This window comes from Macrobrachium nipponense, chromosome 11 (assembly GCF_015104395.2).
Source record: "Macrobrachium nipponense isolate FS-2020 chromosome 11, ASM1510439v2, whole genome shotgun sequence".
Classification (NCBI taxonomy): Eukaryota; Metazoa; Arthropoda; class Malacostraca; order Decapoda; family Palaemonidae; genus Macrobrachium; species Macrobrachium nipponense.
This window is the reverse complement of record NC_061087.1, coordinates 92,453,727-92,468,670: the sequence shown is the minus strand read 5'-3', so window position 1 is coordinate 92,468,670 and position 14,944 is coordinate 92,453,727. Positions and strand designations below refer to the sequence as shown.

Here is a 14,944-nt window from a genome sequence, read left to right as displayed (position 1 = left end):
AAAGGTGCAGGTGATAAATTAATGAAATTAGGCTGTAATGTACAAGTAGATCAGTGGATTGTATTTGAAATTCGTAATCCTCCTGATGCTGTATCAGTAGCAGGTACAGGAAAAGCTCAATTTTTGCACAAACTGCCTGAAGCAGCAAATCTTCAAGAATTTAAAGTTTCCCATGTATCTTGGTAAAACTAAAACTGGTTACGGGAATAAATCTTTCATTACCCTTAAAATGAATATTTGAATAACTGAGGTGATGAGGTGCTAAATTTTACTAAATATAACTGAGGAGGTCTAATAATAACTCCTCACCTCACCAAAAACTTATAAATATACCGCCTCATCACCTCACTTGCCCTTAAAACTTCCACTTAGTCCGTCCTCATCTGGGCGCGAAGCGCCGTGCACTCAGCTCTCCAAATATGGGCATGTGACCTCATCACACCCGGAGGGCTGGTGCGAAACTGTTTGGCTTGTTCGGTTACGTCTACCACCTTTATGTTCTAGGTAACGTAGTTCTTTCTATAACCACAGAGTACTTTGACAAGTCAAAGCCAGCCCTCCTGAAGGTCTCTTACGCAAACTCACACCGTACTGAGCATGACTAAGAAAACACTGTTAATGTAACCCAATACTACTTTTTTTAAATGTTAATGTAACTCAATTATTTTAAATGTCCTAATTTTATTCCTAAATTTCTACAGCACTGCAGATAAAACTCAGTTCTCAAGGGCCTTAAGCAGATGCCCATCTCATCAGCAAGACCCTTGATTGTACATGAGGTACAAGAGACCTAAGGGAGAGCATCCCATCTTTAACTTACCACCATGCTACCAAACTGCTTTTGTCTTTTAAACAAAAGTCCAAGTCTGAGAACATTCATGACTACAAATAATGGCAAATATATGATTGATAGGATGTGATGCAACAACTACATCTCCTGTGCTTCAACATTTAGCATAGATTACGGTAAGGTTAGGCATAATTCACAAATCAAAAATATTTTTGAAATAACTCAAGAAACAATACATACTTAATTCCATTCATATATACCAAACAGGATACACCAGAGTTAAGAAACATCAGCAAAGAAACTTTGAAAATCACTTAAAAGATCCTGAAGTACACTTCATCAATATATTTTGTTCCTGTGTTCATAAACCAATATTTAATTTACAATCCAACATAATTGATAATAAAGTTTTTGTTTTTAAACAATCACATGTAAGTTCTTTCAGATCAGCTAAAACCATTTCCAGTCTTTGAATATATAATTTGACTTAGAACTTACCCATCAATATCTACTTTGATTGTGTCCATTTTAGGATCCCTCTGTTTATTATCTGCTGCATTTACGAGGATTTCATCAAATATTTTATATAAGCCAGGTACGAAGGAAATCTCCCTCTGTACAATCTTCTGTTCTTCAAGATCTAAAACCCACATCAGTTCTGTTGTGAACTCGACCGACCCTGTAAGGTGAAAAAGGATATTTTTAAAGGGAATACCATTAAAGGTGTTATAATTTTCAATAAGCAGCAAAAAATCAACATAAACATTAAAAACAAAGTATAGACATAATGGTTATTTTGGGCCATCCCTAAAATCTTACTATTACTAATTTTTCACAAATGCAAAATTTCACTCTTACTGGTTGGCCCAAGTGAACTTCCATACATGCATACAAAAATGAATGGTGGTGGGGTAATTGGCTCAACTCCAAAATATACCAGTATTTCTATTCAGTAAGTACCCAGATTTGTTTCCAAAACTTTAAATTTGTTGTCTCTTACATATTAGACCTTCACACAAAAAAGCTATACTGTTAGTTTCTCTCTACACTAAAAACATACAGGGACTGATGAATCTAGGGATATTCCTCAATATCCATGGGTCAAATAGGTGACCAATTCTAAAACATTAAAATTATTTGTCACTTCTTTTGATAAGATAAATTCAATATTTCAACACTGGGCTTTTCTTATTTAACCCCAAGAACGGGGCTAAAAAATTAACAGGCAGCCCCCCACGCTGGGTAAACTTTGAGGTTGGCCAATTTAAGAAAAAACACATCAATGGAAAGAGGATGATATGCAAATGCACAAGGTGTAAGAAAAATAATATTAGAAAAATCTTTCCCTACCTTCTACAAGACATTAAAAATGACTTATAATTACAGCTCATACAATATCAAAATAGTTAAGAACTAAATTCTCAGTATATTTGTTGTAAAATATTTATGTAAATTTACCGAGATCAAAGATGCAGTAAATTTTTTGATTATACATGTGTTTTCTGATTCCTCAATGGTAGAGGTGTAAGAATATTACCACCGTAGGTTCTGCAGGTTGTAAAAGGCGACTAAAAGGACAGCTGCTGCCTTGCAGTCTTACTTTTTAGTAAAAGGCTAGGCCCACTGCCAGTAACTGTAGAAACTGCTGCCTTGCAGATGGACTTTTTAGTTAAAGGCTAGATCCACTGCCAATAACTGTGGTTAATGACAGCAAGGGCATGCGGTCGTAAAAACCCCTTTGCCAAACAATAAACCAAGCCTGATGTTTTAAGGTATATGAGTGCGGCTACAGCATCCCTTGTAGGCAACACGCATCACAATCCTCCTACTGACGTGATGAATAGGCAAGGGGTACCACAGGGTTCACGACTGCAACCAAAGATGTTAGTGAAAGAGTGGAAGATAAGAGCAGGTATGTAGAACATGGGTACTCTTAACACAAAAACTGAGGGAGATAGTAGATGTGATGGAGAGGAGGATGATAGATTTCTTGTGTTTGCAGACTAAGTGGAAAGGGAGTGGAACTAGTGATAGGAAATGGGTATACACTATATTACAGTGGGTCACGAGAAGGAAGAAGTGGAGTTGGAATTACAGTAACAACTGGAAGGAGGTGAAAGAAGTAAAGAGTAAATGATAGGCTTTTAAAGATTCCAATAATAAATACAAGGTAGTAAATATATCAGCATATGCTCCTAAGATGGGGTGCCAAGAGCAAGAGAAAAAATTGGTTAGACAAGAGTTTGAGGCTGCCATTAGAACAGTGAGAGAGGAGGAGAAACTAATAATACAAGCTGATATGAATGGCAGGGTGGGAAAGAGAAGAGATGAGTATGAGGTGGTAAATGGAGGCAGTGGGTTTGGAATTAGAAATGAAGATCGGGATTATTTATTAGAGATGGCTCAGTTTTGAATTGGCCTGTATGAACATGGTTTTAACAATTAGATAAATAGTACTTGATAAGTTGTGAAAGTGGAGGAGTGCAGAGCCGAATAGATTACATCCTGGTTAGTGGAGCCGACAAAAGCAATGCGACAAACTGCAAAGTGATCTTGGGAGAAGCATGTTAAACAGCATAGGTTGGTGATGGATTTTAAAATGAGGTAGGAAACCCAAGGAGAGAAAGAGATCTAGAATTAAGATTTGGGACCTTAAAGGAGAAAAGGGGAAGCAATTTAGGACTGTGAGAGATGTTTGGAAAGGGGCAACGTAGAATTGGACAGGGTAACAGTGGAAAATATCTGGGCAGACATGAGAGAAATATGAGTGAGGGAAGCAGAGGAACTAGTTGCAAGAACCAGAGGATATGGAGTGTCAAGAAGAGAAAAGTGGTGGTGGAATGGAGAGGTGGAAGAATCAATTATAAGAAAATCAAAAACATTTAAGGACTGGAAAGTAAGGAATCAAAAGGGTGCTGAGGTAAGGTACAGAGAAGAGGAAAGAAAGGCGAGGAGGGTAGGTATGGCTATTGGAAGAACAGCAGAGCAGTTGAATGAAAGACTAGGAACAAGAGAAGAGGATATCTATAAAATTTCAAACTTGAGGAAAAGAGACAGGATGTGGGTAAATTGGGTGTCATCAAGGATAGTGATGGAAATATATTGTATAGGGATGAAGACATTAAAAAGAGATGGTGGGAGTATTTTGAACAACTGTTAAATACTGAAAATGAGAGATGAATACAGGATACAGAAGTGAAGAGAGCATGAAGGAAAATGAAGAATGGTAAATCACCAGGTCCATTGGGTGTTCCAAATTGAAATGATCAAATTACTGGGTACAGAGGGGAAGAAATGGATGCTGGATTGATTAAAAGCTACATGTGAAGTGAAAGAAATGCCAAGGGACTGGGAGAAGAGTCTAATGGTTTGTACATATATATATACAATTCTGATAACTACAGGGGAATTAAACAGAGCATGGATTGAAAGTTTAAGAGAGAATACTGGATGAGAGATTAAGAGACATTGTAAAGATCAGGCAAAGCAGTATGGATTCATGAGAGGAAGAGGGACGTTGAATGCCATCTTCATAATAAGAATTCCCAAGAGAAGTGATGTTTTGGTGTTTAAGAAAAAGGAGTATCGGAAAAGTTGGCTAGGCTTGTCGAGATGACATATAAAAGAACGAGCACAAGTGATAACAGCAGTTGGGGACACAGAAAACTTTGAAGTTAGTGTTGGATTACACCAAGGTTCAGCATTAAGCCCATTTTTGTTTGTGCTGGTCATGGATGTTTTAAGTGAAGAGATTAGAAATGAAGAGCTGCAGTTGTTGTTGTATGGAGATGATGTGGTGATTACTATTGAAAATTAGGAAGACGTACAGAGAAGGGTTGGAGTGGCAGGAGTCTTTAGAGGGGTGGCTTAAAGGTGAATGTGAAGATAAAAGACAGAATAGTAATACAAGAAAGAAGAGGCTCGATTATAAAACAGATAGAAAAGTTTAAATGCTTAAGATCTACTTTAAGCCAAGAGGGAGGATGTGACGCTGAAGTTGACAGTAGGATAAAAGCTGCATGGGGGAAGTGGAGAGAGATACCTAGAGTGGTATGTGATAAGAAAATGCCAATCAAGCTAAGATAAGACCAGTGTTAATGTATAGAGGAGAAAAATGGGCTCTAAGAAGAAAAGAGGAGGTAAAGCTTGAGAGAACAGAAGATGAGAATGCTGAGGTGGATTATCGGAATATCAGTGCTTGAGAGGAGCTTGGAAAATTATGAAATAAGAAGGGCAGGCTTGGTAAAGATTAAAGGTGATAAGAGATGATGAGGAGAGTGAAGAGGGCTTGGGAGGAATCTGTTAGAGGAAGACAATCGAAAGGGAGACAAAATTAGATGGCAAGATAAAGTGAAGGAAGATATGAAGAGAAGAGGTTTGGTGGAGGATGATGCCTTTGACAGACGGCAGTGGAGAAGGCACATCAGGCAACCAGCCCCTTAATGTAAGGATAACCGTGGGAAAGATGTGTTTACTAATATTTCTTTTACCTTTTCTTTAAAAAAATTACAATTAGTTAATTGTATTTTTTCTAACTATACAACCCTAAGTCCTTTACAATTGGAAGACTCACTGGTTGGAATTTGTCTCTAGAACTAACTGGAGTTCACCACATCTGGGCTAATCCTGGTCAAAAGAGCAGAGAGGAATGCCCTGCCTCTGACACATTAACCCTCTTACGCCAATTAGACGTATTAAACGTCGAGTCAAAATGTCTCCCGTATGCCGATTGGACGTATCATACGTCGGCTCAAAAAAGTTTTTTTAAAAATTCGCGGAAAAATACTTATAGGCCTACCAGCCGAAAACTTTTGAATCACGCCTTGGGGGATGCTGGGAGTTCACGGATCAAGGCGTTGTTTTGTTTACAATCGCTACGCAGGCGCGAATTTCTTTCTTATCGCACTAAAAAGTACCAGTGACACATCTCAAAAATTATTTTGTCACTGACATAATTTTTGCACCATTTTAAAATGTTATTGTCATGATACAATAAAGTTTTATGCATACTTGCCTGGCAGATATATACTTAGCTATAGACTCCGTCGTCCCCGATAGAAATTCGAATTTCGCGGCACACTCTACAGGTAGGTCAGGTGATCTACCGCCCCGCCGCTGGTGGCGGGAATAGGAATCATTCCCGTTTTCTAAGACAGATTTTCTCTTCCACCTGTCTCCTGAGGGGAGGTCGGGTGGGCCATACACCGTATATATCTGCCAGGTAAGTATGCATAAAACTTTATTGTATCATGACAATAACATTTTTATGCATTCAACTTACCTGTCAGATATATACTTAGCTGATTGGCACCTTTGGCGGAGGGTAAGAGACAGCTAATCTACTGAAATAGACAGGAAACAACATATGTTGTAGGTAATAAAATTAAAAACCTTGATTCCTACCTGTGTTAGCGAAAGACTTCATGGCTACTGCCTAGGAGCCCGTATCGCTTCAAGAGCCTCAGCGAGGTAGTGACCTCATGCTAAGAGTTCTTGATGGTCTGTTACAGGGGTCTTACCCACTTACGCTTCAGAACCTTAGGATCTTTGTCAATGGGGTCCTATCCACTTACATGACAAAACACCTTGCCTATTGGCATGATCATAGAGCACGACACTAATCCCGATCACCTGATCCTTATTGGGGTTAGTACTAACGGATTTTGAAAGGAGTCCAATCCCAAAGAACATCCTTTCTTTAAGCAACCCCACAAACTCAAAAAACAATATTAAAACTAATTATTTAAAATATTAAAAACAAAATTTAAGGATCAGCGTCTGCTCCATTTCCCAGCATAGTATCCGCTGATACATAAGGTCCAAGAGCGAAACATTTATCGTATGTTATTCTAACATCCTTTAAATAGTGGGATGCAAATACTGAATTGCACCTCCAGTAAGTTGCTGCTAAAATGTTTCTCATGGACATATTCTTCGTAAAAGAAAGGGAAGTTCCGCCACAGCCCGTACTTCGTGAGCTTTCACTCTCAGCAGCTTTAAAGAGTTCTCTTGGCAATTCCTATGAGCTTCGGTAATTACATTTCTGACAAAGAATGCCAGTGCGTTTTTCTTTGACATCGGTCTATTGGGGTTTCTTACCGAACACCAAAGACCTTGTCGACATCCCTGAAGCTGTGTCCTTCTTTTTCTAAATAAAATTTTAAGGTCCTGACTGGGCAAAAAGGGGGACCGATCCAACTCTCTTCCTACCAGAGAAGAGAGTCCCTTGACTTCGAAACTTCTAGGCCAAGGTTTAGAAGGTTCTCATTCTTCGCTAGGAAAAGATCCTGGAAAGAAATGACAGCCGAGTCTTTTCTAAATCCCACCCGAGAGTCCAAAGCATGCAATTCACTGATCCTCTTAGCAGTTGCTAGAGCCAACAGGAATATGCATTTGCTAGTAAGATCTCTGAATGAGATTTTATCTATAGGTTCGAACCTGTCCGACATCAAGACTTTAGGACAACGTCCAGGTTCCAACTCGGGGGAATCGATGATCTCAATTTCTTAGTCTCGAAAGACCTGATGAGATCATGAAGATCCTTATTATTCTCGAGATTCAGCCCTCTGTTTCTAAAAAACAGCTGAGAGCATGCTCCTATATCCCTTAATAGTTGATACGGCCAATTTGGATTCTTCTCTTAAGAAGAGGAGAAAATCCGCGATTTCGGTTACAGAGGTACTGGAAAAGGACAGCTTCTTCGACCTACACCATCTACGGAAAACTTCCACTTCGATTGGTAGACCCGCAGGGTAGGAGGCTCTGCGGGCTCTAGCAATTGAAGTTGCCACTTTCTTTGAAAAGCCTCTCGCTCTGACCAGTCTTTCGATAGTCGAAAGGCAGTCAGGGAGAGACTTTGGATGTTTTTGTGGAACCTCTCGAAGTGGGGTTGTCTGAGCAGATCTGTCCTGTCTGGTAGAGATCTGGGGAGTCCACCGTCCAATCCAGTACCTCTGTGAACCAGATTCGGGAAGGCCAAAAGGGAGCAATTAGAGTCATTCTCATTCCTTCCGATGCACAAATTTTCTTACTACTTCCCCCAGCAATTTGAATGGGGGAAAGGCGTATGCATCTATGCCTGACCAATCCATGAGGAGGCATCGATCGCTGTGGCTCTGGGATCTTCTTCTAGCGAGCAGAAGTTGTCTATTTTCCTGGAGAGGAACGTGGCAAACAGGTCGAATCTGGGGTCTACCCCCAGAGTGACCATATTTGTCTGCAGACTTCTGAGTGGAGCATCCACTCTGTCGGGAGAAACCTGGTTCTTTCTGCTCAATCTGTTCTGCCCTTAGGTTTTTTACTCCTTGGACAACCTTGTGCGCAGAATAATGCCCCGTTTCCTCTGTCCAGGTTAATAGAGCTCTCGCTATTTCGTTCAGAGAGAAAGAGTGAGTGCCCCCTTGATTCCGGATGTAAGCCAGAGCTGTGGTGTTGTCGGAATTGACTTGAACTACCGCCTCTCTGACTTCCGCTTCGAAGTATTCCAGGGCTAGATGAATTGCCAGGAGTTCCTTCCGCTATTGATGTGGCAGAGTAGTTTTTGTGTTTTTGTTGTCTGGTCCAAACCCCTGCTACTTCCTTTGGACCCAGTGTTGCTCCCCAACCTGTTTCCGAGGCATCGGAAAACAACACTCGGTGAGGGTTCCGAATCAAGAGGGACACCCCTTCGTTCCTTGTTAATGGGGTTAACCACCACTTTAGGTCTGATTTTATCCCCTGTTGGATGGGAAAAATGTCTGACAAGTCTCCTGTCTTTTGACTCCACATCCTCTTTAGATAAAATTGCAGAGGTCTGAGATTTAATCTTCCCAGGGAAATGAACTGCTCTAACGAGGAAAGGGTGCCCAGCAGGACTGAGCCATTCCCTCGCCGAGGTCGCGTTCTTTCCCTAAGAAGTTCGAGATCTTTTCTAAGCCTCGAGTAATTCTGTCTTGAGATGGAAACGCCCGAAAACCCCGAGAATCCATCTGTATCCCCAGATAGACTATGTTCTGTCTGGGGATCAATTGTGATTTCTCGAGGTTCACGAGCAGTCCTCCCAAAGATTTTGTCAAGTTCAAAGTCTTCTCCAAGTCCTTCAAGCACTGAATTTCCGATTTTGCTCTTATTAGCCAATCGTCCAGATAAAGGGATATATTTATCCCCTCTAGATGTAGCCATCTCGCAACGTTCATCATTAGCCTCGTGAACACTTGAGGGGCCGTTGAAAGGCCGAAGCATAGGGCTTCTGAATTGGTATACTTTCCCCTGCCTCATGAATCGGAGATATTTCTTCGATGATGGATGCAGGGGGACATGAAAGTATGCATCTTGTAGATCTAAGGAGACCATCCAATCTCCTGGACGAAGAGCCGCAAGAACCGATTTTGATGTTTCCATAGAGAACTTTGTGTTCTCCACAAATCGGTTCAATGCGCTCACATCCAGGACCGGTCTCCACCTCCCGAGGATTTCGGAACCAGAAAAAGACGGTTGTAGAATCCTCGGGAATGCGGATCCCGAACCACTTCGATGGCCTCCTTTTGCAACATACTGTTCTACCAGTTGCAATAATGCTTCTTTCTGGGCAGGGTCCCTGTAGGGCTGACAGTTCCCTCGGGTTCGTAGTCAAGGGAGGTCTGTCTCGAAATGGGATCATATATCCCTTTGTTACCACGGAAAGGGACCAAATTTCTGCCTGTCTCCGAGCCCATTCTTCGGAAAATTTCCGAAGTCTGGCTCCTACCGGTGCTTGAAGGACTGTTGTCTCATTTAGCTCTCTTGATAGGTCTGAAGGAAGGCCTACCTCTCTTCTGCACTCCTCTCTTCTTAAAGAGGGTCTGACCAAGGTACTTCCTCGAAAGGGCTGTTGAGGAGCCCGAGTCTCTCTCTTAATAGGACCCGAAGTCCTCGATTTCTTTGCAGATTGGGCCAACAGATCTTGTGTGGCCTTTTCTGTCAAAGAATGAGAAATATCTTTTACAAGATTTTTGAAGAAACAATTGGTCCAGACAGAGGGAGCATACAGAAGAGATGACCTCTGAGTAGGAGTAACTGCTTTCGTCAGAAAAGAGCTAAATAAGACTCTCTTCTTCAGAATACCAGTACCAAACAGAGAGGCCACCTCTCCTGATCCATCCTGAACCGCCTTGTCCATACAGGGAAAGAACCACTATGAAGGACTTCTGGACTAAAGAGATTCTCCCTCTTGTCTTTTGGCCACCCCAAGGGACCAGTCTAAGAAGTTAAAAACTTCTAAGACATTAAACAATCCCTTGAGGAGATGGTCCATCTCAGAAGTCCCCATGTGATCTTTGCTGATGACAAGGCTTGTCTCCTAGACTAATCAACCAGATTCGAAAAATCCTGCTTCGGCAGTGAACGGGAGAGCTAGACCCCGTGGTTTGCCCGTCTCGTACCAAATTCCATTCTTCCCTGATAGTCTGGAAGGAGGGCAGGTAAAGACTGTCTTCCCCGCCTTCTCCTTGGATTCCAACCAATTTCCTACGAATCGGAGAGCCTTGTTCATGGAAATGGTTGGCTTCATTTTAATAAAAGATGATTGTTTCGGGACCTTCGTGCTTGTAAACAAGGACCTTGAAAGGATGGGAGCAGTAGGGCTTAAAGAGTCCCCAAACTCTTGAAGTAAGAGGGCTGCCAGCGTCTTGTAATCTGACAAACCCGGAGCCGAGTGATTTTCAGAGTCCGAAATCTCTTCCCAAATCCAATTCCGAAGAGGATTGTTTACTTCCAGTAGGAGACTGGCCTCTTGCAACATCCACCCCACTCTCGCAAGAACGACGACCGCTTGTGCGATAACTTGCGTCCCTACGAGAGATAGGTTGATCCTGCAAAACGACCTTATCCTTCTCCTGGCAAGAGCGATGGCCGCTTGTGCGACACCTTTCTCCTCTGTCAGACGAAGGATGTCCTCTCTTATCGCTTTCTCCGGAACGACCTATTTCCTGACAAGGAATACGGCCGCTTGTGCGACAACTAGAGTCCTTGTCAGGTAAAGGTTTATCCTTCCGAAAGCCAAACAAATCTTCCTGGCTTAATTGTCTTTTGGAAGAAGTCCGTCTCTTATTTGTCACTTGTGGCTCATTGCGCCGGGTTGACGCTCGTGATTCCTTGCGCCAAGCTGGCGCTTCTGGCGCATTTCGGCAGGGTGGCGCTTCCGGCGCTTCTGGCGCATTTCGGCAGGGTGGCGCTTCTGGCGCATCTGGCGCCTCTGGCGCTTCTGGCGCATTTCGCCAGGCTGGCTCTTCTGGCGCATATGGCGCTTCTGGCTCTTCTGACTCGTATGGAGTCTCAAACTCATCTGGCGCATCTGGCGCATTGCGCCAGGTTGGCGTTTTTGGCGCATTCTTCATACTCCTCCGAGTATAAGCCGAAAACTTCCGTTTCTTCTTTCTTTCCCTTCGTCTTCTTTATAGGAAGGAAAGAATCCTTTCTCTGGAGTTTCCTTAGTAAAAACTCCTACTAAGGCTGAAAGTTGCTCCTGCACATTTAGGATAATTTTTGCAGCCGCACTCTCTTTTTCCTTCCCTGATTCAGGTGAGGAATGTCTCGAAGCGGAAGGAAACTCCGATTTCCGTTTAGGAACCAATCTCCTTTTCTTCTTCTCACAAGGTGATAGATCGGAGAAAAGCTCAGGGCTTGAATCCAAAGTAGGAGCCTTCCAACTTCTCTTTAAGGGGCGTGACAGTTCATCAGAACTCCATCCCCTTACATTCGGTGAAGAATCTGACGAAGAAAAACACTTCTTTAGGATGCTTTTTCGATAGCGATCCTTGGCAGTTCGGGTCGTCACAGAATCTGCCGAGGGGACGCCTGATCGGTGGGGATTCTCCGTAACCTCCGTAAGGCTTTCGACATTCCTTCTCCTCTGGGCCTGTGAGCTTGGAAGAGGTCTAGGCCTGGGAGCGAGACAGAGCCGATCAGACGCACCCTCCACTGCACTAGGGACACTTAATTCACTATCACTGTGCTTACCTTTCAACGTCAGCATTTGACGTTCCATCCTTTGTAGCGCAGCTTTAAGATCTGCAATTTCCGTTGCCGGATTTGCAGTCTTAGTACTAGAGGAAGAAGATAGAGGTTTAGGGTTAGGTGTTAATTTAATAGGCTCGTTAGAGCGAGACCTACTTACGCTTCTGGAGGAAGCCTTCCTAGCCCTATCCATATCTAATTTCCTTAAATATGAATTTAAATTCTTCCATTCTTCCTCATTCCTATTTTACACATTCATCACAGTGTTAAAAGAAATTGAACATTCATTCCTTCTACACCCCTTACAAACTGTGTGAGGGTTTACCGAAGCTTTCGGTATCCTCACCATGCATCCCTCATTTACACACTGTCTTCTAACCGTAAAGCTAGAATCCGACATCATGAGAAATATCCAAAACCAAGTCCAAAAAACAGTCCACGAAAGAGTATGCCAAACCAAAGATCCAATACGTCACCAAAATAACCGGCTTAGAAGATCAATAGCGATGAAAAATACGAAAATCAAATCAGGAGTAACAACAACAATGTTGCTGTCACGGCCGATAGAGAAAATCTGTCTTAGAAAACGGGAATGATTCCTATTCCCGCCACCAGCGGCGGGGCGGTAGATCACCTGACCTACCTGTAGAGTGTGCCGCGAAATTCGAATTTCTATCGGGGACGACGGAGTCTATAGCTAAGTATATATCTGACAGGTAAGTTGAATGCATAAAATTATCCTTTACATGAAGTATTATATATGAAAATGTGCGCAATTTCATGTAAAATACAACAAAAAAAATACTCATGATTGTAGCTTTTATCAGTTTTGAAATATTTTCATATAAATAACAATAAGTGCAAAAATTTCAACCTTCGGTCAACTTTGACTCTACCGAAATGGTCGAGAAACGCAATTGTAAGCTAAAATTCTTATATTATAATAATATTCAATCATTTGCCTTCATTTTGCAACAAATTGGACGTCTCTAGCACAATATATCGATTTATGGTGAATTTATGAAAAAACTTTTTCCTTACGTTCATGAGATAACTCTTCCGATAAATTTTTTCGTGTAATTGTCTTAATGTTTGCACCCTTTTAAATTTGCCGTTACATAAAGTTTTATATATGGAAATGTGCGCAATTTCATGCACAATACAACAGAAAACAACTCATGGTTGTAGCTTTTATCAGTTTCGAAATATTTCCATATAAATAACGTTAAGTGCAAAAATTTCAACTTTCGGTCAACTTTGACTCTACCGAAATGGTCGAAAAACGCAATTGTAAGCTAAAACTCTTATATTCTAGTAATATTCAATCATTTACCTTCATTTTTCAATGACTTGGAAGTCTCTAGCACAATATTTTGATTTATGGTGAATTTATGAAAAAAAAAAAAAAAAAAAAAAAAAAAAAATTTTCCTTACGTCCGCGCGGTAACTCTTCCGAAAAAATCAGAATTTTTTTGTGCGATTGTTGAAATGTTTGCACCATTTAAAATTAGCTGTTACATAAAGTTTTATATATTAAAATGTGCGCAATTTCATGTAGAATACAACTAAAAATGGTTGAAGGTTGTAGCTTTTCTCTTTTTTCGAAATATTTGCATATAAATCACGATAAATAGAAAAAAATCACGTTCGGCCAAATTTGTCTCTACCAAAATAGTTGAAAAACGCAATTGTAAGCTAAAACTCTTACGGCCTAGTAATATTCAGTCATTTTTCTTCATTTTGAAACAAATTTGAAGTCTCTAGAACAATATTGTGATTTATGGTGAATTTTTGAAAAATATATTTACCTTCACTCCGCGCGCCGATTCGCGGCCGCAAGTCTCCGAAATACATACATCGCATTATCCTAATATTTGCTCCTTTTCATATTAGCCGCTTTATAGTTTCATATATCAAAATGTGCGCAAATTCATGAAGAATGCAATAAAAAATAAGTGAAGGTTGTAGCTTTTTCCATCTCCGAAATATGTGCATATAAAAAAATATATATATAAAAATTTCGACATTCGGTCAAATTTAACTCGTCCGAAATGGTCGAAATCTGCAATTCTAATCTAAAACTCTTACAGTATCGTAATATTAAATAATTTGTCTTAATTTTGAAACAAATTGGAAATCTCTAGAACAATATTTAGAATTACGGTGAATTTTTTAAAATAACATTTTTTTACGTCCGCGCGTTACGAATTCGTACATCATTTTGTGATAATATTTTTCCGGTGTTGCTTTTATTGTTTTATTATGTATTATATATCAAAATGATTGCAATTTAGTGTACAATACAACGAAAAAAAAGTAACTCGTTCGCTTTGACCGTTTTTTGCACAGCGTGATTTGAATACAATTATCTATGAATTTTTTTTTTTTCGATACCATATCTCGCATTATTTACATGTGATAATGATATTATTTTTCATTTCTGATGATTGCATACTAAACTTCAGGCAATAACAAAAAAATGAGCCAAAAATGAACTCTTAATCTTTAAAACTAAGCATGCTGTGATTTTTTGAAAAAATTATTTTTTCCGCTTCCGCGCTCACTCCAAACCGGCGCCGGCATACAGGAGAGGTTTTGATTTTTAGGGCTTCGGCGTAAGAGGGTTAATTTGCAAGATCGAAAGTCAGACCTCTGGGCCTTTTCGAAATGAGTGAGGAATCATAACTCAAATGAAAAGGCAGTGAAGAATATAAAGAATAGGAGGTATTAAGGCAAAGATATGAGACCTTCCTGCCTTATTGCCCTTGTCTCATACCTCCCCTTACTAGACGAGGGAGCAGGATTGCTTCTATGATTCTGTTAAGAAAATAGAAAGGAAACTCAATGTGTATGCTTGCCGCATCAAATGCCCGACCAGCATGTGTATGTTCGAGTCCTATTCTCAACCCAAAAAGAGAAGCAGGACAGGGAGGGAAAGATTAGAGGCAAGCCACTCTCACATCCTTCTTACCTTTAGAACTGCACACCATGGGCAGTTTTCTTGTCCTCTTGAAGGAGCCGGGGTAAGCAAACACAACTTGTTGAGCATCAACCAAAGGTCCAAGGACCTTTGGGCACCGACCCAAAGGAAGAAAGACAATGTTGTCCTAATGGAACTACATCTATCTTCCCATCAGACATATTCTTCAGACAGCGATGAAAGGACCAACCCACTGGCAGTGT

The 14,944-nt window shown here is 40.8% G+C and overlaps 1 protein-coding gene across 4 annotated transcripts in view; it reads right to left on the bottom strand.

The window, feature by feature from the left end:
- LOC135207288 (DNA topoisomerase 2-alpha-like) overlaps positions 1-14,944 on the bottom strand; it is a 190,279-nt gene that overhangs the window by 155,370 nt on the left and 19,965 nt on the right. For all 4 annotated transcript variants that reach the window (XR_010312949.1, XM_064238969.1, XM_064238960.1 and 1 more), the window contains exon 3: positions 1,289-1,469. Coding sequence is in view for 3 of the 4 variants with exons in the window: in XM_064238969.1 (XP_064095039.1) it covers positions 1,289-1,469 (181 nt within the window). In the remaining variant the exon portion in view is untranslated. The remainder of the gene's footprint in view (positions 1-1,288; positions 1,470-14,944) is intronic.